Source organism: Phalaenopsis equestris, unplaced genomic scaffold, assembly GCF_001263595.1.
Source record: "Phalaenopsis equestris unplaced genomic scaffold, ASM126359v1 Scaffold001307, whole genome shotgun sequence".
NCBI lineage: Eukaryota > Viridiplantae > Streptophyta > Magnoliopsida > Asparagales > Orchidaceae > Phalaenopsis > Phalaenopsis equestris.
The window spans coordinates 333,311-359,695 of NW_018165746.1; the positions used below are offsets into that span (position 1 = coordinate 333,311).

Below are 26,385 nucleotides of genomic sequence, written 5' to 3' on the forward strand. Positions count from 1 at the left end.
TTTTTTTTTATTTTTATCAAATTCTCAACAGTTTTGCCATCTTTTCTTGTTTTTTTATTTATTTCTCCTCGTATATGCAGGATAGATTTTTTTTATTTGAAGTGCCTTCTTTTCTTTTTCTTCTTTTTTTGCTATTTTTCCTCATAAATCATAAAAGCTAACATAAATTAAAGATTACTGCCTAATTATTTTATAATATGTCATATTATCTTCTTTTTTTTTCATTTTTCTGTCAATTCTTCCTCTTAGATCATAAAAATGACAATGATTTATTGCGTGGGCAGGTCTGAGAAGCTTGAAACTCATGTCCATTATTTTATAGCATGGGCTATAGGAGCGCATTTTCTGTCCGGACTCCTGACGTAGCTCTACGTGCGGCGGAGGTTATTCCTGAGTTACTTTCAGGTTATTTTCAATAATCCCAAAATAACCAAAAAATAAAGACAGCGGGTTATTCCTGATTTATTTCAGGATTATTGAAAATAACTCATAAATAACCTAAAAATAACTTAAGAATAGCATCTGCCGCACGTAGAGCTACGTCAGCAGTCCGCACAGAAAAATTTGATGAGTTATAGGCCCATTATTTGAAAGCTTCTTATGTTACTGGGCCGTTATCCTCACTCAATTCAAATAAAATTTGCACAGGAGCAAGTGTTTTTTGAACTGAATTATGCTATATATATATATATATATATATATATTGATGTTGTATTTCTAGAATAGAGAGATGCAAATGTTGATTCTAATGAATCGTGCATATGGGTATGACATATGGATGCAATGCAATTAAACACGGATACATGGACATGGAAAATTCTAGAAATATGATATTACATTTAGAATTGTTACAAATCTATCAGATATGTACAGCAACATAAGTCGTAAAAGTTGTATGCATATGTTTACAGTTCATCCACATAATTTTTTTACGATTATGGGTCTGTTTGGGGCAGTTGCAGCTTATCAAACTTATTCAAATGAGCTACTTATCCTAATAAGTTGCTGATAATTAGCTGATCCTGATAAGTTGTCTGATTGTTTGGTTTGTGCGTTTTAAAAATTGATGATTCTGGATAAATGATCATTATGCCTCTATTTTGGATAAGTTGTTTAACTGTTTAGCTTGTGCATTTTGTAAACATCTGATTTGCAAATTTTTTTAGTTAAGTGAACAATTTAGCACGCAAAAGTTATAATTTTCTTAGCAAAACAACAATGTCTACGCATTAGATATTTTAGAATCAATACAACCTCTTCATAACATTACAAAAAAAGATATAGACCTTTACACGATAACCTAACTAATAGTCTCTATATACCTATTAACCATCTAGCTTGAATCTGATGGCAAGAGTTTCCATCCTGCATGCAAATTAGTACAATTTTTTTTTTCTTTGGAAAGTTTCCATCCTGCATTACAAATTAGTACCACTTTTTTTTCTTTGGAAAATAAAATCATTAGAAGCCTTTCAGCAGCATAATTTAGAGCCAATTTTGATCTCATAATGGGTACATATCTACCAATTTCATGTTCTCTAATTGGTGCACTTAGTTAACCAAATTTGAAGACATTTTAAAGTTACATATTTAACAACATAAACACCAATTGGTCTTATCAGTAAGGTTCTAAATATGTTAAAAAATAATATAATCAAATGCTATAAATGCTCAATTATCAATGCATTAAATGAAATTAGCTTTGTTTACTTCAACAGAGCAGAGAAAAGCTAAAGATCACAGAACTTTCTGTCCTACAGTGGTAGCCCTTCAATAATGAAAAACTTTAACTAGCTGCTCCTTCAACATAGCAGACATTTCCACATCCAACCTTGCATCATCAAACTGGTTAACTTTCGAAATTGAAATTGATATCGGTGGCCACTAATCAACATAAAAAGTAACGAAATAAAAAAACGTAAATTATTTGTTAATATCATCCTTGAAATTTTAAGCGAACAAATTCTGAAATTCCCGCAACAACCCTAGCAATATATTGTCCGTGCAGAAGAACAATTAGACAATAAGTAGTAAATCACTCTAGTTGTCAAAAACTGTGACAACCACAGAGTCAGAAGGAACAGAACGATGCAATTACCTGGGAAGACTCACTGTGGGTGGAACTCAGCATTGGCATCGATTGTGGTAGGAGTGGCGATGATCGTGTGGCCCCTTTACGCGGAGCAGAGAATGAACTAGGTGTTCTTGGTTGAGGAGGCGAAACTTGCGGTGGAAATGCGGGGTTATAAAAAGGGGCTGGTGGAGTCGGATGAATTAGAGGAGCGAGTACGTTGGTTGATGGAGTTTGAGGGAGGTAAGGAGCTACACAGCGAGAGCGGAAGGGCGGCGCTGAGGGAGGGTGTATCGTCTTATGAAGTGTTGGTGGAGATTGTGCGCTTGGTGAGCAATGTCGGCGGCGGTGGACTGGGGTCCTCCGACGAGCAACAGTGATTTGTTATTATGGGTGAATCGATCAGATTACATAGACCACCGAAACTCCCATCTTCATCCTTGCGCTCCACTCAAAATCCATCTGTTTGCACCTTCTTCCAAGGTCGAGGGCAGCGGAGTAAAGAATCTCGAACGAACACGGGACGCGGGGTCAACCCCGCGTCCTGCGTTTATTAAGAAATTAAATAAGCCGTTTTAAAAAACGCTGACAGAACGTGCGAATCAAACAGGAAGGCGGCGTTTTGGAAACGCCACTGCACTTTTAAGCTGCCCCAAACGGAGCCTATGTCTGCCATAAGGCATAAGGCATATGTTTGATGAAGAAATTGATATGTTCAATGAGAATTTTAAAAGCCAAGAAAAGTTGGTGGAAAAAGGTTTGGATAAATGTGGAATGGAATTGGGTTAGTGTTGCGTGACATATATGTCTATGGGGATATATATGGCATGATTGATTTTGATGTTTGGAATAGAGTAACACAAATATTGATTCCAATGAATCTTACATATGGGTATGAAATATATGAATGCAATGTAATTAAATGTGGATACTTGAACATGGAAAATCTTAGAAAGTATGTTATTGCGTATAGAGTTTTGCAGATCTATTAGATGTATAACAACATATGTCACGGAAATAAAATCCATATGTTCACAGTTCACCCGCAAAAAAATTAAAATAAAAGGTAACCTCTCTGTTATTGTGTCCAGGATAAGGCAAGTTTTTTATGTTGAAATTGATATATATTCAATGAGAAGGTTAATGGCTAAGAACAATTGGTTGAAAAAATGTTTGGATAAATGTGGGGCCCATTTGGGTTAGTGATGTGTCACATACATGCATGTGAGTACGTATATTTTGTGTTTCATTTTGTTGTTCCATTTCTAGAATATAGCTACATAAATGTTGTTAATGAAGCTTGCAGGAAATATGGGTACAATGCAATTAAACAAGGATGTACATGGACATGAAAAATCCTAGAAAACGATATTGCATATAGAATTGTTATACTTCTATTAGATGTACAACAACATTATTCATGAAAGTTAAATGCATGTGTTCAGAATTCACTCACATAACATCTATATAAGGATAACATTTTTATCATGATGTCTAGTATAATGCATAAGGCATAATTTTAATGATGACAGTGATATATTCCTCGAGAAGTTCGAAGGCTGAGAAAATTTGGTGGAAAAAATTGGATACATGTGGAATTTGATTGGGTTATTGATGCATGAAATTTATGTCATGTTGATTTTGTTGTTTCATTTCTAGGATAGAGCCATGCTAATGTTGTTTCCAATGAAGATTGTATATGTGTATCAGTATATGAAATATGGATACAATGCAATTAGGTATGCATACACGGACATGAAAAATCTTAATAATCATGATATTGCATTTAGACTTGTTGTATATCCATTACAAGTACAACTCATAAAAGTTAAATGCATATGTTCACAGTTCACCCTTATAATTTTTAATATAAAAGGTTGCCATTTTGTCATTATTCCTGGAGAAGGCATAAGGCATATCTTCAACGAAGAAATTGATATTGTCAATATGAAGGTTAAAGGAGATGAAAAATTGGTGGAAATTAATTTGTGTAAATGTGGAAACTTATTTGTTTGGTGATGCATAGCATCTTAGGATCTTGGATTAACTGCATAATGTGATGTGTGAAAATACACAATTTGGTAGAAGGTTTGTGGTTTAAGAGACAACAATTAAAGCAACTACTTGCTTTCTTATGATATAAACTTGAAAGTAAGAGAATTTCGAGCTATGCAATATTCAGCGATTGATTAAATCTAAGAAAACCAACAAGAAATTGAAACCAGCTAAGATCAATGAGTTGATTGAAATTTTACACTACAATGGAGAAGTCTGTTCTTATGTATTTGATTAAAACCAATAATAGTTGCATAACAATTAATGAATTTTATATATATATATATATATATATATAAGGATCAAGAAAGGATTAATCAAATGAAAGAAAATCATGACACATCTTTATATGGCATAACCTCTGACACTTAATCATGCGTGCACTGCACTAGAAGGAATTCAGTATTCGATAGGTTCTTTTTTTGACAGCTTAACATAATATGTATGAAAAAGTCTTGACGTTTTAGACAGGGTGGCCGGTGAAATAGTTTTCTGGATTGTATATCATACTATAACTTCCATAAACTTCATGCTACAATGTAGTTTTTCAACTATCAATAACATCTGGTGACCTATTAACTTGTTCATCTTCAATATGGTTTAAACTTCACTAACAGTTCAGAAAATTCAACAGAAATACTGAGCTTATCATTATGTTAGCATGCTCATCAATCATGTCCTCAAACAGGCTTCTTCATTTATTTATTTATTTTTGTTCTAATAAGTTGCCATGGTGAGGCTGAAGTGTCATTCTATGTATTTCTGATTCTTACTATAGACTATGATTCATTAGGTTAACTGGTCAAACACGCACACAACATTTTTTTTACTAAATAAGTTATTTCAAGTAAAAATTTTTGGAAAAAAATTAAACATGCGTTCTTGACATGAGATTATATTTTCTCAAACATTATGGATTTTTTTTATCTCTTATAAAGCATTTCAGTTGTCATGAGAGTAGGTATGAAAGGAGCATGCTCAGCATATGATGTTACAGCGAAGTTTTTAGGAGAGGGCACTAGACCTCTTGTAGAGAGGAGCGTTTTTTCTGTCCGGACTCCTGACCTACCTCTATGTGCGGCATAGGTTATTTTTGAGTTATTTTCAGGTTATTTCTGTATTATTGAAAATAACTCAGAAATAACCTGAAAATAACTCAGAAATAACTTTCGCCGCACGTAGAGCTACGTCAGGAGTCCGCACAGAAAAATTTTTGTGAGAGATGCTTTCTACACCCATATATTTATTTTGCTCTGTTTTTCTGAATTCGAATTTGTGGCCTCTAGGTCACAATTGAAGCAAACTAGCCATTTCTTCAGTTATTGTTACTCTTGATGTGGAATGTCACAAGTGGATTTAGACTTTTCTCCCTAAGCACTGATTAGTTTGTTTTTGGATGGATAGAAATGGAAGGAAATGAAATAAAAGCAATTTGTTGCTTTATTGTGAATCCTTGGTTTCAGATTCTCAATTCTCTTCTATGCTTTCACTCAATATTCAAACATTCAAATGAAACCTTTTATTTATTTATTTATCTAACTTTGCATTTGTGATCTTTCTTAGCTTTTAATTTTTTTGATGTTTGTACCAAGATGCAATTCTCCTTTCACAGGTAGTCCTCTTTAGTTGCACTTAAAAAGCAATGTAAGTGGGAAGTGAGAATTCGGTTGTTATGAATTTCTCAACATGTTTATTGTTTGGTGACTCGTCACATATATTTTTGTAGGGGGCATTTACATGCATACCAACCAACTCCCATTTATTTACATATAAACACCACAACTTTAATTTTTTTACATTTATGTCACCCATATATTTTCATATCACATCTAATATACCACCATATTGACTTTTATAATGGAAATGCATTTTTTCATGCATAGGTAAGGTCGTATGCATGTATAAAATAAAGTTTAGCCGTTAGATAGGTTGACACATAGGAATTGAGCGGTATTTATGTAAATCTTCCTTTTTGTAAATTGCCTATATAAGAACTTTCTTTCTGCATTTGCATCCTGTAAAAATGCATGATCCCTTTTGTTATTGTACGGCTGATTATTCATGCTAAGAAACTTGCAATTTTTATTAATCTTTGGGAATACTACAATGGCCTTGTGTTCTTTAGGAAAATCTTCATGCTTTCTTAGATTCATGTGTTACATTGAAGAACATTATTTTATTTTCGTTTAATCTTTTTATTCAGAACTCCCAACATGAAGTTCAGAAATTACCTTCCTCATGATAAACTTCTTCAAGAGGGGAAATTACCTCCAGTTGATTTACCAAAGTTCGAAGATCCGATTGCCCCCGTACAAGAACCCTCTGATAAAATTGAGGTATTCAACCTTTATTTTTGATACACCAAATATGGCTTCGTCTTCATTCTCTCAAACTTCTCATTAATCATTCCCAAAATGTAGGATTTGGGGTGTACATTATTTGGTCAAAACCAAAAAATCGAACCCAAACTGAGCACATTGGTTGATTCAGTTCGGTTTTAAAATAATGATTCAATTTTTTTGTTTAAAACTTTTGAATGTCTTTTGGTTTTTGAATTGGTTTTAATATTCATTAAATCAAAGAAACCGAAAAATCAAATAATTTTAGGATTATAAAATTAAATTCATTTGAAAATAAATAAATTGAGCACATGATATTTATTTTAGTTTAGTTTGAAAATTTTAATTTAAAGCGACAGTGATAAGATAAAAAAGAGAATTAAAATTTTAATTTTGAACGAAAACATTAAATTTTAATTATTTCAATTTGAAATAGAACCAAATGTTAAGGGCTTCCTTGAGATCAGTTTTATCATTCAGTTTTTATTTTTATTTTTTCTTTTGTTTTTTAAAAATATATTTATTTGGTGTGTTTTTTATATGTTTTTTTTTATTTCAAAAAACAAATTAATGTGTTTTTGAAAACACCTAAAAACACCATGTCTTAATTAGACATGCCAAACATATTTTATTTTAAATAAAATCAAAATAAAAATAAAAAACAATAAACAAAAGTGATCCCGAGCGATCCCTTAGTTATTTTAGTTTTTTTTAATTTCAGATTTCAGATTTCAGGGGTGACTAATTTATAAACCGATCAATCCATTTTTGCCGCCCATGCAGGATCCTTTTCTGAATATTGCACCGAAGAAGCCAAACTGGGACCTGAGGAGAGACGTGCAAAAGAAGCTTGACAAGCTCGAGAGACGAACACAGAAAGCATTATATGAGCTAATGCGTGAGTAATTGATTAAATGACATCTCTGTAGATTATATTAGATAAATCGGATTTATTAAGCAGTTTTTAGTTTCGAATTTTATTTGTTTATGCTGCAGTTGAGCAAGAGAAGGAGAAGGCAGCCATGGAACTTGACAATGCTGGAAATGCAGATTGACCATTTGAATTTTTTAGCGGTCTTCATTACCTATAACGGTCAGATATATTTAAGAATAGCAGTTAGTTATGACGTGTTGTTGGTAGAGATTGTTTTGTAATTAAAACCTGCTATTTTGCCCTTGGTGTTTCAAGTCTTGTAAAATTTGGCAACTTCGATTCCTCGTCTGAGGCCAACTTTTTTATTCTATATGTTTATTTTAAGTCTATGGTTCCTTAAATATGGTTTAAAAAACCTTACAGGTGTTTTGTTTGATGGTATATCTTTGAACTTCGGGTTGTGTGCGTTATGGATTGTGGCAAGAGAGTTGCGTTGGTTTCAGCTTTTTGAACCGCAGTCAGGGTCTGTTTGGGGTAGCTTATTAGGCTGCGGCGGCGAGGTGTTTGGAAACTCCATTCGTATCGCGTTGGGTAATCACTCGGATACGCGCGTGAGGATTTGTTAAAGAATTTCGACGCGCCTCAGGGGCCGTGTCCTGCGTCTGCGAGTAGCGTATTCTTCCGTGCCCTTCAGCTCTCCATCGCTCTCTCTCTCGCCGTCTCCCTCCCCGATCTTCACGATCGACTCATCACAGCTCTCCATCATTGTCGTCTCCCTCCCTGATCTTATTTCTTGTGTAGATCAACTCGTCTAGCTCTCCATCGCTCTCTCTCTCTCACCGTCTCCCTCTCCGATCTTCACCCTCGCGTAGATCGACTCGCTTGTAGCTCTGGTGAGATCTCCGGTGAGATCTGTTTACTCCGGTTAGAATGCGATTTTTTTTAGTCTTCTGATATGTTTTTTTCTATCCCAAATTTAGGCATATTTCAAGTGATGATAAAAGTAGGGTTTTCTTGCTTATAATTTTGTTGGGTTTTCTTGGAATACATTGGGTAGCGTTGCACTTTCTTTTTGATAAAGCCAGGAAACATTGGAACATTGGTAGAGATTTTCATGGATTGAAAAATGTTAGTTATAGATATCCATTTATTTTCTTTATTTTACACTTGAAAATTGGGTTTCCTCACCCCTTTGGTTGTAACGGATGCTTTCTTCATTGGCTGCAGTCCATGGTTCATGTTTTTGCTGAAGTGGCTTGATCCGCAGCTTCTGGTTTTATGTATTTGATGCAGAAGTTTGCATTGGGTTCAAGGCTTTCAAAGCTTCATTTTATTAATAAGGCAAAGATTATAGTTAAAGTTTTTGGTACCTTCTATTGAGGCATATGCCTGTGGAATTTTGTTTCTCGTTAAGGCCATCTTTCTTTCCTATAGTAATTGTTAGCTACAAAAAAACACATGTTAATGGCTTCCACTATAAGCTTGTGTTTTTATCTTGCTTTCTATAGTGATGGTTTGAGGCTCTTATTTTTGAATGATGCATTTTTGTTTGCCATTTTTATTTTGTTTTACTTGATAGTGAGAGCCTGCAAATTGAATTATTAAGGACAATTACATATAGGCCATCTGAAAGTTGTTGTTAGCACTCACCTTCATCTATTTTTGAAGGCGTTTACATTCATACCACTCAATTTTGAAATATTTACATATCTAACTCCTAAACTTCATTTTTGACATATATGTCACCTTACCCTATGCATAAAATGGTGTATTTCACTTTTTATAAGTTACAATGATGGTATTTCTTTGGTGATGCAGAAGATCATGTCGATATATATGTTAGATATGTAAATGCCTAAGGATCATGTATTTCACTTATTGCATTTAAGCTTGCTGCTTGCTTGTTATGCTTTTGGAAAAGGAAGATATGGGGGTGTATGTGATAGAGGTGGAAAAATATGTTATCGGCTGGTTGCTATGCTTCGACATGCTTGTTATGCTAGCTGCAAGCTTGATAGATCAAAGCACATGATTATGAGTTGTTTGTTGAGAGTTATTGGCTTTTTTATATAATGTTTCAAGTGAGTATATCCTTGTCTCAGCAACTGGTACAGTGATAATAGCAATAGTTAGTTGTCAAAGAGGCTATTCCGATTTTGATTGCAATATGGAGCTCTTATATTCTCATTGTATTGTAATTGTGCCAAATTATGAGTATGGAGCTCTTATATTCTCATTGTGCCGAATTTTAGTTATAAGTATGGAGTTTGTTTATTTGAGAGCATGTTGTAGTAAGCTTACAGATTTGAGAGCTTATTTGTAGCTATGTAATCTTACAGATTTGCTAAATAAAACTTTCGTTGATTGTCTTCTGTGGATGTAGGTCATTGGCCGAACCACTTAAATCTCTTGTTTACCAGTTTTTTTTTTTGGTAAATTGGAACGTTGGGAATAACGACACCGACCAATAAGCTGTCCCAAACAGTTTTATCAGACATGGACAAAAATGTCATTTAACCACCAATAAGTTAATATGAATAAACTGCCCCAAACAGCAAGCCAGATTATTTTGATTATTAGATTATCAGAATAATTTGTTTATCAGCAGATTATAAATAATCAACAGCTTTTTGTGTTTCCCAACCGAGTTGCATGGAATAGTAAAAACGCCAACGCGATAACATCTGAGGTCGCTGCGACGCGCTTTAACCTTACCCATTGCCATTGCGACGTTTTCCCGAGCCCGCACTCCTTTCCTAGCAACCGTGATGCGAAGGCCCTAGCCGACCACGACAAGAAAGCCCATAGCCCTCCATTTGCGATTGCTGCTCTCTCCATTTGCTTTGCCCTCTCTGCCTCCGCATGAAGGATCGCAACGACCTCTTCGAAGTTTAAGCGAGCTCTGCTTTCCTCACTTCCTTTTGAAATTGAAGAAATCATCTCTTTCAATCTTCATTTAATATTAGTAAAGATTGAAACAAGTGTTTTTCTCGTGATCATGCATGGCAATTAATCACGATCTTCCGATTTCATTTGCTTTGATCGTGCCAGTCTTCTTTCTTGAGTTGTCTGCTCGATCATATTAGTTCTTAGATTTGAAGATTTCAAAGGTAATGTTTTGCTATTATGAGATAAATTCTCATCTTCAATTTGTTTTCTTCAGAAATTCAGTAACTCGGTTTTATTTTTCTATCATTTTTTTGGATCTTGAATTCAATTTTAATTTTTGGATTTACATGATGAGAGAGAAATGAGATTTGGAAATTGGAATTTGCATTTCAATGTTAATGTTATTGTTCATTGTTGGCATCACCTTTTGATGTCAATGTAGAGTGTTTACTTGCACGACTTCGTCCGTTGCATCATGTAGCTTAAGTAGCCCATCCAAGACTCTCTAGCACTTGTTTAAGACAAGGAGTTGGGGTTGGCAGTGATTTAACCTTACCTAGGAGAACCTGCCTTAAGAGGGGCTCATTTAGAACACGTGACATAAGTGGTGCCCATTCTGGTGTTTAGAAGTCACCGCATGTCCGTCTGGGCCCTCTCATGGCCAAGGGAAGTCATTGAGTCCTACGCGCGCTACGGGAAAGTTAAGGTTTGGGACACCCTACTCATGTCGTGACTTAGGGCGACCGTTGACAGCGATTTCCCATGTGAAAGGCCGATCAAGTTACTCAATTTTGAAGGTATGGGACTATGTTTCACTCATATAGAGTCTCTCGTAGCTTACAGATCGAAAAAATCCTCCTTCGGGCACTCCCAATGTAAATCAGAGTTTCGGTGCTAGACTGGCGCTTAGGTGGCAACCTCGGTGGCCTAGGCGCCCAAAATGCCTTCCCGAACATTTAAAATTGAGCCTCTGAAAGTCTGGCACCAGCTTCTGGCGCTGAGGGGCCTATGTGTCAGTCCCAGGCGCCTAAGTGTCCAAAACAACTAAAAATGACCTCTTCCTGAGAACAGGGAAAGTATGCACTAAACTTGGCACCTAGACTTCAGAGGCCTGGTGCTAGGGTGCCATACTAGGCGTCGGTCAATCCCTAGATCACAAAAAAAAAAAAACTAATTTTTGTGCTGATTTGACTCGAGGCGACCAAAATTGCAAGTTTTTGATAATGAGCTTTGGGGATGGGAAAAGAGGGCAGGTAACACCTTTTTTAAGCTTCTCTTAGAAGTTTCCAAGAAGGTTAAGGAAAGAGCTAATGGGAGATTTCCTTGAGTGAGTTGATCTTTACCTAGGGGAGCCTCATTTCCCTCCAATCTTGCACTTCCTTTTTCAATTTTTGGGCTAAAGAAGCTTCCTTGGAGAGCACTTGGAGATCTTGGAGTGCTTTGGAGAGTGCCTCTTGGACAGAGCAAGAGAGGAAGATCTTCTTCCTCAAGAGGAGAAAGCTAAGGGACCTTATCTCCCTCATTCTCTTCCTCGTTTTCAACTTCTTCTCCCTCATCTCCTTCATCTTCCTCCAGCAAATTTATTGGGTGTGTAAGGAGATCTTCTTGAGGAAGGCTAGCGAAGGAGTAAAGTTTCGACTTTCCTACACCAAACGAGAGCTTCATCTTGGCTTGGGAAAGGATCGTTGAAGCATCACTGGAGCACTGTCAGAACTTCGCCAAAGCTTCGTCGGAATGTGGGATCCTCTCCTACCGTTAGGAGAGCTGCCTCCTACTTGAAGAAATGTGTCTGCAATCTCTGCACTGGTGAGATTCTCAAAATCCCTTGTGTTTCTTTCTTAACTGGCCCTAGGGTTAGTTTAGGCTAGATGTTGTGGGTTCGGTCGTCCACATGGTCTGAGTTGGTCGACTGATACTACTCGGTGTGGCCAAACGCCCTTGGATTATTCATTGATTTCCTAAAGGAAAACCTAGGTTAGGAAGCTTTAGTTGGATACACTCCTAGAGAATCTGAGAGTTTCCCTTGTGAGCCTTTGATTCATACCTAAACGGGTCGAAATCCCAATTTTTCCATGATTTTGGTGCTTCCAACCTTCTTTAGAAGGGTTGGGATAGTTCGATCTTGGAGAACAGGAAAAACTTTGTAGTTAGCTCATTTACAAGATCGTGTGAGTTTCGTAGGACAGAAAAAGCTTTGTAGTAAGTCTATCCTATGAACGGTGAAAGACTTCTCCTACGAGAAATCTAAGGGTGAAGTTCTCCACATTTTCTCGCCAAAGCCGGAAGCGGCTACGCCACAACTCCAAGAGCTTAAACCCTGGGTACCTAAGCGAGGTCTTTTAGACGAGTTTGATATGTCGTCGAGTGTTATGAGTTGCATTGCATGTGTGTTCATTTGCTACATTTTTTGCATCTGGATCATGTCGCATATCATATGTGTGATTGTGTGAGCACTTCGGTCTGATCGGTGGTGGCTGCCCCGGCACGACCACCAATCATCTCGGGTCCAATCGGTCGTTTCAACTCGATCGACCTTTTCTCCAGGTTTGATCGGCCGCCCTGGTACTATCTACCGATCACGTCTTGGTCCAATCAACCGTCTCGACCTGATCGACCTATTCTCCAGGTTCGATCGACCACCCCGGTATTGCCGACTGATCATATTAGGTCTGATCGGTTGTTCCGACCCGATCAACCTATTTTTTGGGCTTGTTCGCTCGCCTCTGCTTGATCACCCGATCCTTTGGGCTCGATCGACCATCCCGATCTAATCGACCTATTCTTCAGGCTTGATCGACGGCCACAACACGACATGATTGCTTGATCCTTTAGGTCTGATCGGTAGTTCCAACTCGATCGACCTATTCACTGAGCTTGATCGGCCGCCTCGGCCTGATCGCTTGATCCTTTGGGTTTGATTGGTCGTCCTGGCCTGATTGTCCTTCTTTTTTTGGCTCGATCGATCGTCTCGGCCCGATTGCTCCATCAGTTGGGTTTAATTGACCATTCTGAACCGATCGCCTACTCTTTGGGGTCCGATCGATTGTCCCAGGATCAATCAACCCATCCTTTCGGTTTGAATGGTTGTCATGACCCGGTCTACTGGTCACTTGCCTGCACATATGTTTTTTGCATTATATTACATGTTTATTTGCATGTGCATGAAAATCTTTTGACTTGATGTCTATGATTTATTTCAGCGCATGTAAAGTACTTTTGTCTTGTATGCTTTACATGTGGCATATTTGGGGTGTCTCTATGAGCACCCACACCTTGTTGTGTCTCTTTGAGCACCCACGCTCGTGAGTGTCCTCTCCACATACAACATAATACAACGTATGGACGGAGATGGACACTTGCATACTTTTGGAGGAGTTGTTTCACTCATGGACCACTTATCTCAATCCATATGATGTCACCCAGAGTGTCGTGGGTATTTCATATTATAACAAGCACGAGTCACGCTTCCTAACCACTGAACTCGTGTGAGACACAATGTGTGTACACCTAAGTGTGTGATTCTCACTTGTAAGGATCACGTCACTTACGGTTTTTTTTTTTTTTTTTTTTTTTTTTTTTTTAATTTTCATTTCTCTATGCTTGTCATTTGTATGTCATACACTTGACATTTCTAAATGTCATAAGTTTGATGTCTCATTGCATTTATGTATGCTTGATTGTTCTAATATGTTTGTTGCATATCTTGCATGTGTGCTCGGTGAGCATCTTTTGGGTAAGGTGTAAATCTTTTTTATAGGTATCGTTTTGCTCGATGCACTCATTTGTAGTCGGTGTCTGCTTGTCGCATAGCGTCGGGTTCCTGGACAGGTGTAATTCCTTTCCATAGGTAGCCTATTTTACGGGTACATCTCTTTTGTGTGTGTCATGTCGCATGTTGCATCTCCACATTCATTTGCAACAGTCAATTTATGCATGCAGAATTAAGATACGGGGCATAAATTGCTGCTCTTAGTCCACTAATGATGAATCCAAAATAATCAAGTGACATGCTTTAGTTCTTGAATCTTTAGCACAGTCAATTTATGCCCTGTATCTTAATTCTGCATTTGATATTGATGTATAAAATTAGGATCGGACATCTATATGCCGAGTCCGACCGCTTTTTTACTTTTATGAGATATGTTGTCGACTCAACGACATCAGTCTATTATTATTTTACTTGTTTTGTTTTATTATTTTTTTTGCATGTTTGTATGTTTGAATTGCTTTCATTCTTTCTTTATGTAATTTGTCCGGGAATCACGAATGCAATATAGATTATTTAGGATTTAAAATTCTAAATATGAAATAAAATCCTAATAAAATATTCAAGATAATAAAAAATTTAGAATTAAAATATTCAAGACTTTAAAATTTGCACTTTTATTTTCTTACATAGCCTTCGAGCCGATTTTAAAATGATTTGCATGCATGGATTGGACTCAAGTCATGTAATACAGCTCCCTTGCTTAGGACACTGGGATATAATTACATTCATATTTACATTTCCCGTGGAGAAGCCCCCGAGCTTCTTCAACCCGACTGACCCAATATATATTTCTACTTAGGTGGTTATCTAGAACCATTAGGGTGTTAGGGGCTGCTCTGACCCAGACGGGGTGTAAGTCCTTTGTGGAGAATGTTTACAGTTTTGTAGCTAGACATCTTATTTCTGGTTTTTCTTGAGGCCACTCTGCCATCTATCTGGCGAGTGTGAGTCCCACCTCTTGAGCTTCACCTTGTAGGTCATAGGATTAAAGTCTCCTTATTTTGCCCTTAAGGCTACCGAAGTCCCCATGGACGATGCAATTCATGGATTGCTGACCGGGGACGTGTTGGGTCGACTACTTTCATGAACAGGTAAACTTAGAGTCCTAGTAGCTTGCGATGACGGGTCTATGGAACCCCGACCCGATTACCTCTGTCTTTTAGGATTACCCTACTCTTCCTCTTGTTGAGCCTCTTCGAGCTTTATCGCTCTTTTTGACTTCATTGATATCATCTTGACAACCCGATCATCAATGGACTGCCTCAATTTGGGATACAATGATTTACCCTCAGCCCTGATGGCCCGGTGCGCTCTGAATATAGGGATATTCCCATCGAGATGATTTTGGTTATTTCGCAGGTTTCGTATGTCGACGATCTGGTACCAATTTGGTATGTGAGAGACTCGCTTTCTACCATGTAGATTAGTGAAAGATTTGTAGCATCGGAGCTTTCCCATATGAAATGACATATTCTCTAGGTTCATGATAATATAAGTGAAACTCCTTTTATCGAGAGCATTCTTGGGTATGTCATAAGATATGTAATTAACCAGATGGATGCATTCCTCTCGAGACTCTTAACCCTAGAACAAAAAATATTCTTATTGTTTCTTTAGTTTGGGGTGACTTATATTGGGATTCTCTTCGTAAATGTTGTGTTTCTAGGTATCATGATTTGATCCCGTTCGAATGTGTACTCTCGACTCATAACACGTGGATTACTCATATATAACATTTCCTTTGTTTCTTATTATTTGTTTGCCTAGTTATTATCATATATCATTTTTTTATGTGATTTATCTCCTCTTCGGATCATTTATGATGACCCAAGAGGGAGATTTATTAAATAAAGAAACTATACGACGATATATAAATAGAGAAGTTTGTGACTCCGAGCCTTAAAAAAGAACCGAGAAAACAATCACATCAATACCGCATCAATACCACCTCAATAATATCTTTAGGTTTTCATGATGCATTTGTTGAATTTTGTTTGGTCTAACATCAATTTTTTTAGTTTCAAGGCGAAACTAACCCTCATCAGTGGAATTTGTTTTTGACACATTTATTTTAACTTTTTTTGCAGTTAATATGATTGTATTATTTATGAAATATTTGGATGGTACCAATGTAAAAAAATAGATTTTTTTGTTAGATATATAAATGCAAAGGACTACAGTGGTATGTATGTAAATGCCCATTCTTTATACAAATTATGCATCTCTTTTCTTTTCACCTATTTGTTTCTTTTCACGCATTGTTATGTGTTAATCATTAATTTACAGGATTATATTAAGCTCAAGTAATTTGACAAGTTCTAAGGGGACCAAATATCGATCGATATTTTGTGACTGCAATATATTATGTGTTGTCTTCACGGCACAGAAATGTGACAACGTTGGCTGAAAATTTTATAGATGTCTAAAAAAATTAATGAATAGAGATTGCAAATTTTTTCAATGTATTGATGAACCGAGGGATGCAATATTAGAATGAGGTGATGAACAAATAAATACATATGTTGATACGGTGAAGAATGATCTCAAAGACTTGAAATTTCTTTTGAAGACTTTGCTCCTGTTTGATTTTATAATCGTAGCATTGTTGTTATTGTTGTTAACGTTGTATTTATTGTAATGATGTTGATGTACTTTGGAGAACAAGTTGTACTACTTTAGAATTTTTATTTTTATTTTTTTGTAAGCAAACTCATATATTTAGCTGAGTTGCCGCTTATGTTGAATATATTATGTTTGTATGATTATTTTGAGGATAAAAAATTGGGTTAATATTCACCTTAAATTCCCTTATGATGTTGTGAGTGAAAATAATTTCAAAAATTAACATTTGATTTATTCCACAAATAGCACTTTCAGAACTGTGTTTTTCAAACAGAAACTTATTTTTCAAACAAAACTGCGTATATATACTAAGGGAATTACAAACATTAGTCCATGAATAACACTTATTGAACTGTGTTTTTCAAACAAACCAAATGTTTCTGAAACACCAGCCTCTGAACAACAGATTTTTCAACTACAGCTTTTGAACTTAGATTTTATAAAGCCACAGTCGAAACAAACACACTCTAAAATGATTTTTTTATTCATAGGGTAAGTTTGCTTATTTATGGATGTAAAAAATATTTCAAGAGGAAGCAAATAAATTAGACAATAAGTCGAATTAAAAGAGAAAATAAATTCATAATATATAATTTTTTTTATCGGTGATATTTTTTTGTTATTATCTAAAAGGCTATCAATCTCCCTAAAATTAGAGCTGCCCATCCGACTACCCACAAAATATTTGATATAAAAGGAAATTTACGTCCATACAACACGATTCTTATGTATTTGCATATCACTTTGGTGTCATGAGTGGATGAGGAGTATTTCATTTTGAAAAGGATAGTGTTGTTGGCATCTGTGATGTGATGTTAAAGATTTAGGTGATATGCAAGTAAATATGAATGTTTAGGTGTTAGGCGTGTAAATATATAAGAATTGTGTTGTATGTTAATGCCCATTCTTTTAGGGGGCATTGATATACATCGCACGTAATTCTACTATATTTGTGTTTCTTGCACAACACTCAAATCTTTAATATTGCATAAAAAATAATACTATTATCATTTTTTGAAAAGTGAAATACACCTTTTCATTTATAGGTTTAAGTCACCAATACGCTATGAATGCAAATATGAAAGTTTAGTTGCGAAACATATAAATACACAAGAATTGTGTGCTAGATATATAAATTTCCCATTCATTAATATTGTCTCAAGTTTTTTTACTTTGCGAATAAGTCATAGCTCCATATTTGATTCCAACACTGAATCTGGCTAAATTGAATGTTTCTTAGTTCATGGATATTATCCTGAGAGAATTTTTGTTATGGTTGGTCATTGTCCAAAGGTTTGTTGAACTCGCAAGATGTATCATAAAACTCATTTTAAAGAAGGAATGATATGCTTAAGAGTGCTTTCATGTCATATTTGAAATGTGACGACATTTATAATTTCTTAGTGCTATTACACACATGCATGATGGGGGATGACTATTAGAAATTAATTATTTATTTTTAAATATTATACCCACACCCATGTTAAGCCTTTTGAAACTACTTTATAAGGGTTTAAAATGTTCATTTGCTTTCTATAATGTAACTCTCTTTAGCTTAAGTTGGTGCAATCTCAAAGGGGGATGCGGTTATTACTGATGTATTCTTTTTTTTTTTTTTTTTGGGTGATTTTTGGGTGATGTTGTTTTCTAATGAATCAATTAAGATATTATTTATTTGTAAAATTTTGAATTTGTCATGTACTTGCTTGTATGTTGTATAGATGAATTTGAATGATACACTAGATGATGCAATCTAGTTTTGTCCTCTCTACTATCTCTTGCTAGGATTTGCCATGATTTTGGAAGAAAATCATAATATATACTCTTTTGGTGTCACTCTTTATTGGACAATTTTGTGTAAATTTAATTAGCTTTGGGATTTCTTCATGATGATTGGTAACACGATCAATCTTAAGGAGCCATTTGGGATTAGTCTTAATTTTTGTTTAAATTTTATTTTTTTAATTTGATTTAAAATAAAATATGCTTGATATGATATAACATGTAAATATATAAAAATATATGATATGTATGTAACTTTTTTAAAATAAAAAATATGTTTTTAAAATAAAAATAAAAAATAAAAAAATCTCGAACAAACCTTAAAATATTCATGTTTTTTTTTTTCTTTTTAAAGGCAATAATAGGAATGGAAGTGGTTTTGGTTCACAACTCATCACTCTCATACGTGTCCTTGTAATCCTCGCGGGGCCTGAGTCTGCCTGCTTCCGGATCCAGCCCCGCAAAAGCCATCGAAGGTCCGACTCTGCATAGCATTCGCTCGCGAACACAGGTGTAGAGAGCGTGCGCGCGTGACCGGAAGAAGTAGGAGCAGTGAAGGCGTTGGAGAAGGTGGCCGCCGAGCTTGTGGGACTTCCGATCAAGGGAGGTAACTTTGGTGTTGATACTCCCTTGCATTTCTTTTCTGTCCTCTATTCTCTTCCAATGCGTCCATGATCTTGGGCCGCCGGGCTTTTGACCGGCGGCTAGAGTTTTTGCGCGAGCTAGGCTCGTCTCCACATAGCTTTCTCTTTTTCCGTCTCTAGCGTTTGGATTTGAAACCCTAGAGGCAGATGAAATGAAATTTACAGTCTATTTTATTTCAAATCTAAATGGAATAGGTAGTGCTCATGTTTAGTTCATAGAAGGCTTGATTATTAATATAAAATATCGTAAGAGGGAACGTGGCCTTTTCTTAGGTTACCTGTTAGAAGAAATGCTTTAAACATTAACCTAATAAATGAGTTTGATAAACTTAATCATCATACGATTTTGGAGTCAAATTATGCATTTTAATAGTTGATGGATAATGGGCTATTTTGAATTAAATATTTAAAATTTGATCTCTTCTGAGCATTCCGGCATTTGCACATGTAATAGTTCCCCTAAGCTTTTTGCCCTTTCAAATAAAAAAAATTGTATTCCATTGATTCTGTGTTACTGCATTCTTATAGGTTATGATAGAAAGTGACTATACGCTTAAGGAGGCTTGATATTTAGTTTTGAATGATTAAGGAGGAAGGCATAAACTTGTTCTTTACGAGTGTTCCGTTATACAACTGAAGTTTGGTACATTATTTGAGAGTTAATATTGTATTTCGTTTGATGAAATCCCTATGGAACTAGAAAGTTTGAGAGATTTCTCATCTTTTCTCATCATTTTTGGCATACATGCAGTTAAATAGACACATTTTTAATATTAAAACCGTAGAGTGAAAATCATTGAGCATTGCCCAAATGAGACACTTCACTATGAGTCAGTTTTAACCCTCACCAATTACAGGGATGCCCGGATGATGATTTCTTGAGATAGATTAACTCTATAATCGTAGTGCCAAATACACTGGACTTAGATGGTGGAGATATTGAGAGTAAGAATGAACATGGTGATAAACGGTGAATGGTGCTAATTTTGGGAGTAGATGGAATGTTGAATATGGATACAACCATGAATAGAAATTTCAGGGTAGTGATGATGGTGATAGTAAATTCAAACCTAAGGGTGATAATTGTTGCTGCTCTAAAGATAGTGGATGTGTTAGTGCCAAAGGTGGTGAATATGCCAAACATGAAGGCACTAGTTGTGGCAAGTTTGAGGATAGCGTCACAACAACATGCTTGAAAGTTGTGAGAGGGTTGAACTTATGAAGGGTTTGCATATTTGGGGAAAAAATTTACAAGAATATCAAAATTATGGGTCAAATTATTTCCTTATCTCGATAGTTATCATAACATCCCCACAGTAGGCTCGAGCTTGATGTCAAATTTAGGCCGAGTATCTTAGAATTTATGATGGATCGTCATTGTCGAGTTCATCTACAAAACTAGATTCATCATAATAATAATCCTCATAAACTAATTCGATAGTAGAATAAACTTTTTAAACTTTGGTGGCTAAGGTTTCTAAACCTTTGGAGTTTGAGAAATTAAATTCTCAAACTAAATTTGTGTATGATATGATTTCCAGGCAGAATGATATGGCATTTCATGGATTGGACAATCAAGTACAAATTCATCATTATTTTTATCTTATAATTTATACCAAATTAATTATGTTTGATTCCTTATCCTACGAATCAACTTTGTTATTTATGGATGATAATTTATGATTCATTTGATAATAATTATATTCAGAATGTTTTATATGGTTATGTTTGAAATTTGGCTAAATGTGATTATATGACCCATTATAATAACTCACCATAATTGTTATTTTGATAGGGAAGAATCCTAAGCTACTTCGTGAATTAAATATAGTTTGATAGAGAGTCGACTCTAAATTTTATAGGTCAAGAGTTCAGAATTAAATAGAGTTTGATAGAGAATCATACGATTGGGGAGGGGAGAAATCCATAGGGGGTGAGAGAAGAGTGTGAAGAGAGAATACTTTAAAATTTCATTTATAGTTGAATTTTTCAATTGCAAATAACACGACATCTATTTGAAAAATAGGGTTTCATTTAAAATGAAACTTAGCTAAATTCAAATCTAAAGAAGGTCTAAAAATTTTATTATCTAATTTAAATAAAGTGAAACTTACATACATATCACACAATTTCTATACAACAACAACAACAACAACAACAAGCCTTTATCCCACTAAGTGGGGTCGGCTGCATGAATCTTTTTTCCCCATTGCATCCTATTGAGTGTAATATTTTCATTTAATTCTAATAAATTAAGATCATTTTTTATACAATTTGCCCAAGCCTTTCTAGGTTTATCTCTGTCTTTCTTAACATAAGTGGAATATTAAACATCTACACTCCTGACTAGATTATCAAATGGCGGATGTATAATATGATCGAACCATCTAAGACAACTCTTTCTAATTTTTTCTGACGTTGGAGCTACACCAACCCTATCACGGATATATTCATTTCTCTTGTTGTCTCTAAGTGTAAAGTCACTCATCCACCTCAGCATCCTCATCTCAACAACATTTGGTTTTATGCTTCTCTTTTAAAGGCCAACATTCTATGCCACGAAGCATTATAGGTCTCACCACCATCTTATAAAATTTTCTTTTCAGTCTAATTCATACTTTTCTATCACACAATAGGCCTGATGGTTTTCTCCACTTCAACCAACCAACTTGAAGTCTACTAATAACATCCCCATCTATATCACTATCACTTTGAACAATAAACCCAAGATATCTAAAGTGTTTATACTTTTTAATTATTTGATCAACCATAGTTACAACTCTGGCACTGGAGCTACTACTACTAAAATAACATTCCATGTATTCAGCTTTAGTTCTACTTAAAAAAGGCCTCTAGACTCCAATGTAGTCCTACATAACTGAAGTTTTTTTTGAACTCTTTCTCTTATCTTATCCACAAGAAGGATAACATACACCAAGATTCATCCTCATGTAAATTTCCAGTAAGAGCATCCATAGCAAAAGCAAAAAGATATGGACTTAAACCTGATCCCTGATGTAATCCAACTGAAATAGGAAAGGTCAATCCTCCTTCTGATCAAGCACAAGTAACAACTCTAGTATACATAGCTTTAATGACTTGAATATAAGTCATATCAGCACCTTCCTTCTCTAGAACTCTCCAAAGGATTTCTCTTGGAATCTTATTGTAAGTTTTTTTTCTAAATCAATAAAAATCATATGTAAGATCCTCCTCCTCCTTATTCTCTTTGTTCTTCTTCATCAAATCTCTCAATAAATTTATAGCTTTCATAGAAGACCTGTCCAACATAAATCTAAATTATGAGAAATCTTTATAATACGTCTTAACTTATGTTCAATTACCCTCTCCCATGATTTAAAAGTATGACACATCAACTTAATTCTTCTATAATTTGCACAATCTCATGCATTCCCTTTACTCTTAAAAATGGGGACCAAAGTACTCTTCCTCCACTCCACAGACATCTTTTTAGTTTTTTAAAACAATATTAAAGAGTTGAGTAACCCAATAAACTCTTAAATCTTCTATTTATTCCTACACTTCAATTGAGATATCACCCGGTTCTACAAATTTTCTACCCTTGATTTTCTTATAGCCTCTTCAACTTCTTTTTTACTAATGCGAGAGTAAAAATGATATATTTTATTATTATTAACTATATTAAAATCACTAAGGTCGGTCGCATTTTCAAAAATATGACTGAAAAGTTTATCAAAATAATTCACCCTCTTATGTTGAATATTTTTTCTAAGAAAACAATTTTTTATTTTCATCTTTAATACATTTGACTTGAATGAAATCTTCACTTTTTTTGGCTAATTTATGCACATATTTTTAACACTAAAAACTCTTTAGTATCTCTTTAGTATATAATCTATTATAAAGATCATTAAAAGCAAGATTTTTAGCATCATAAATTGTTCTGTTAGACTCCATACGGAGAATTTTATATTTTTCTTAGTTCTTTAAATTTTTCTATTTAAACCAATTTTTATAACACAATTTATATTTTATATTTTCTTGCACATTATTATTCCACTACCAATTATTTTTAATTATAGAAACTTTTTTGATTGATTCTTCTAGTGCATCTTTTGTCATTTGTTTAATAATGTTTGTTACTTTATCCTACATAGAATTTAATTTTTCAAAAACATCAAAAATCTTAAAATTTTGAAGTTTACTCATAAAAATATTTTATTTGTATCTTTTAGGCACCCTCATCTAATTCTATGGTAATGATTCCTAGTATTTTTTATTTTACAACTCTTCATCTTCAAATCTAGAACTAATAATCGATGTTGGGTATTTAAATTCTCACTTGAAATAACCTTACAATCTTTACATTCTCGACGATCTTTTCTTCTCATTAGAAAATAATTAATTCGTATTTTATTAGATTTATTTTTATAAATAATAATATGTTTATCTCTTTTCTTAAATAAAGTATTATCAATAATAAAATCATACATTAAAGCAAAATCTAATATAACTATACCTTATTTATTAATCACTCTAAAATCGTAACCACCATGAATATTTCTAAAATCTTTTTTCACTCTACAGACATGTTCATTTAAATCTCCTCTAATAAAAATTTTTTTTTCAAGAGGTATCATTTGTATTATATCTTCTAGGTCATTCCAGAATTTTTTTTTAGAGCCTTTATCTAAACCTACTTGAGGTACAGACGCACTTATTAAAAATTTTAGTATCAACAACAATGTTAAGGGCTATAATTTCATCTCCAATTCTATTAATTTTTACAATATTGTCTTTCAAACTCTCATAGTGCGACTCCTACATGAATACTAAAGTTTAAAACCTAAGATATCAATCTTTTCAGTCTTATCTCCAACCCATTTAGTTTCTTGAATACATAAGATGTGTATTTCTATGAACCATAATATCAACTAATTCCATTGATTTATCTGTGAGAGTATTTATATTCGAAGATATTATCCTAATATTAGCTTCATGGATTAATTTTTCTACCTGCATCCGTCCGTAGTGTGGGAGCTCATGCTTATTTGACACCACCGTGGCGCCGGTGTAGCGACCTTTGCATATTTTTGACTGTATTCAGATTATACAACGTGTCGCTTCCAGGGGACGCCCTAGCATTTACACAATAATCAAAAGAATTCTTTTCTTGATTTTTTGACAAATTTTACGTTGGTTGTGGACTACCTAACACAACCGTTCACTTTTCACATCTGGGGCTTGGAACCCGACCATGACAGTGTTAATCACACAATTCCTCTGTATTTATGTTTTAAACACCAAAAATTTGATATTTAGTGTCATAAATCTATGCATATAATGATGTATTTCACTTTTAAGAAGTTACTAATGGTGATACTTATGATGTCATATTAAATATTTGAGTGCTAAGCATGTTAATATGAAAATTATGCGTTAGATATGTAAATACATAAGAAATGTGTCATGTGTATGTAAATACCTCAAAATAATTATAATGCTTAAATAATACATTTAAAACTAAAAAATATACTAAACATAACTTAGAATAATATAACTAATCTAGAAATAATTTAAAATAAACTGAAAGAGTTTTTGATATCTCTTGAAATTGCATCAAGAGATGGACAGAAAGGATGTATAACATGAATATCAGGAACATCTTCATTGATGTTGAGAGGGGTAAGAATGACATTATTGTTTAATGTTTGATATGTTTGAATATTTCATTATGTTGTTATTTGGTCGTTCTTTCTTTTTGATCTAGTTCTTAGAATTCTTCTCTTTTTTTTTTCTGGAGATCAATGTTATTTAGTATTAATTTTTTTGTCCTTTCTGCAGACATACTTAACTTTTTTGGTTTGAATGAGTTATATATGCCTGTAATTAATCTGAGATCATTGCTGATTATGAATGTATTTATAATGTGCATCTGCGGTTTTCAGGCCTGTTCTTGATGAAGACAAAAATAAAATTTTAATTAAAATAAATCTACTTTTTTAAGATATTAAGCAAATTTATATTTCATATCAAAACATAAACAAAATAAAAATTATACTAAAAAGTGATCCCAAATGGCCCTTGAGCACCAACCAATTAGAGAAAGCTTCTTATTATATTAGGGTATTCAATAAGGGTTTCTGACTTTCTTAATGGTACTTCCAAGTCCCAACTCCATTACACTACCCCATTCATGTAGCATTAGTAGAATTTTAAAAAGGTGCTTTCACTTGTAGTTTGGGTTCACTCTAACTTATGTAATTATAACTACCAAAAGAAAGCTACCCTGGTGATAACAGCGCGCTATATTCTCTTTGTTACACACACAATAGTATCTTTTCTTTCGTAAGGAGAATGACATTGACTTAATTCTGCAGAATAAATTTGATCTTACGTTTGAAGATGGTGAATGCGATCAAAGGTATATTAATTTCCTGGTATGTAGCGATCAATATTGCTTCAAACATTTATGATTCAGACTGATTTGATCTAAATAGTTTTAAATAAAATTATCTCCAAAATATTTTTTTGCAGTGATGTTCCGATGGCGCAGTTCATTGTGAATTTGAATGCTGCTCTACCTGCGTCACAGAAATTTATTGTGCACGTCCTTGACGGCACGCACATGTTTGTGCAGCCTCATGTAGCGGAAATGATACGAAGCAAGATCGCAGAGTTCAGAGACCAGAATACCTATGAGAAGCCGGCTTGAAAATTCTGGGTTAGATCTTAAATTTATATCATTGGCTTTGATTTTAATGTTAAAATATAACAAGGATTACTTCAGGAATTGGAATAAACTGGTTGATAAGTGCTAGTATTTTTTCTTCAGAACCAATCATGCTTGGCTGCTCAATGGTGCAGTTTTCTTGATAGAGGGAGACTTATAAAAGATGTTCTTGTTCTCTGAAATTCACCAGATTAAAAAAGGGTTAAGGGCTCGTAAATATATTGAAGGAAATAATAATTTTTTTTTCCTTGGAGTTCTTTTCATGTCTGACATTGTAATCATTGAAAACCTTGTCAGTTTTTTTTTTTAAGAACCACTTAACATGAGCATTAAATTAAAAAAAGATGTTGATTTTGAAGTTCATAATTTACACATCGCACAATGATTAATGATTAGATCAATGAAATGATTCTGTTCTGATTTGATACAATCATCTTTGCATTCCAGTTAATGTACATGCCCTCTATCTAGGGATGAGGTGGGCATGTAATTGATCAATGAACCAATATATTGGCTTTGTTCTATGTAGGGGTGTAAGTGAGCAGAGCAGATATGTACACCACTAGATTTTTATCTCTACAAAATTAGAATGTACAATAATTTTGCTCCAAATCCTCTCTTGATC

The 26,385-nt window shown here is 34.5% G+C and overlaps 2 protein-coding genes across 6 annotated transcripts in view; both read left to right on the top strand.

The window, feature by feature from the left end:
- LOC110033914 (coiled-coil domain-containing protein 12) overlaps positions 1 to 7,720 on the top strand; it is a 13,122-nt gene extending 5,402 nt beyond the window's left edge. For all 4 annotated transcript variants that reach the window (XM_020738076.1, XM_020738079.1, XM_020738078.1 and 1 more), the window contains exons 4-6: positions 6,330 to 6,462; positions 7,249 to 7,363; positions 7,462 to 7,720. In XM_020738076.1, coding sequence (XP_020593735.1) covers positions 6,330 to 6,462; positions 7,249 to 7,363; positions 7,462 to 7,520 — 307 coding nt within the window. In that variant the 3' untranslated portion in view covers positions 7,521 to 7,720. The remainder of the gene's footprint in view (positions 1 to 6,329; positions 6,463 to 7,248; positions 7,364 to 7,461) is intronic.
- Positions 7,721 to 18,771: 11,051 nt separating this feature from the next.
- Positions 18,772 to 26,070, top strand: LOC110033900 (RNA polymerase II transcription factor B subunit 5). Of its 2 annotated transcripts, XM_020738058.1 has the most exons (4): positions 18,772 to 19,008; positions 25,408 to 25,467; positions 25,565 to 25,751; positions 25,863 to 26,070. In XM_020738058.1, the coding sequence occupies exons 2-3, from the start codon at positions 25,433 to 25,435 to the stop codon at positions 25,740 to 25,742; spliced, it is 213 nt and encodes a 70-aa protein (XP_020593717.1). In that variant the 5' UTR covers positions 18,772 to 19,008; positions 25,408 to 25,432; the 3' UTR covers positions 25,743 to 25,751; positions 25,863 to 26,070. The 2 variants fall into 2 exon arrangements, with proteins under 2 accessions (XP_020593717.1, XP_020593716.1); XM_020738057.1 differs by having other exon boundaries at positions 25,565 to 26,070.
- Positions 26,071 to 26,385: the final 315 nt, after the last annotated feature.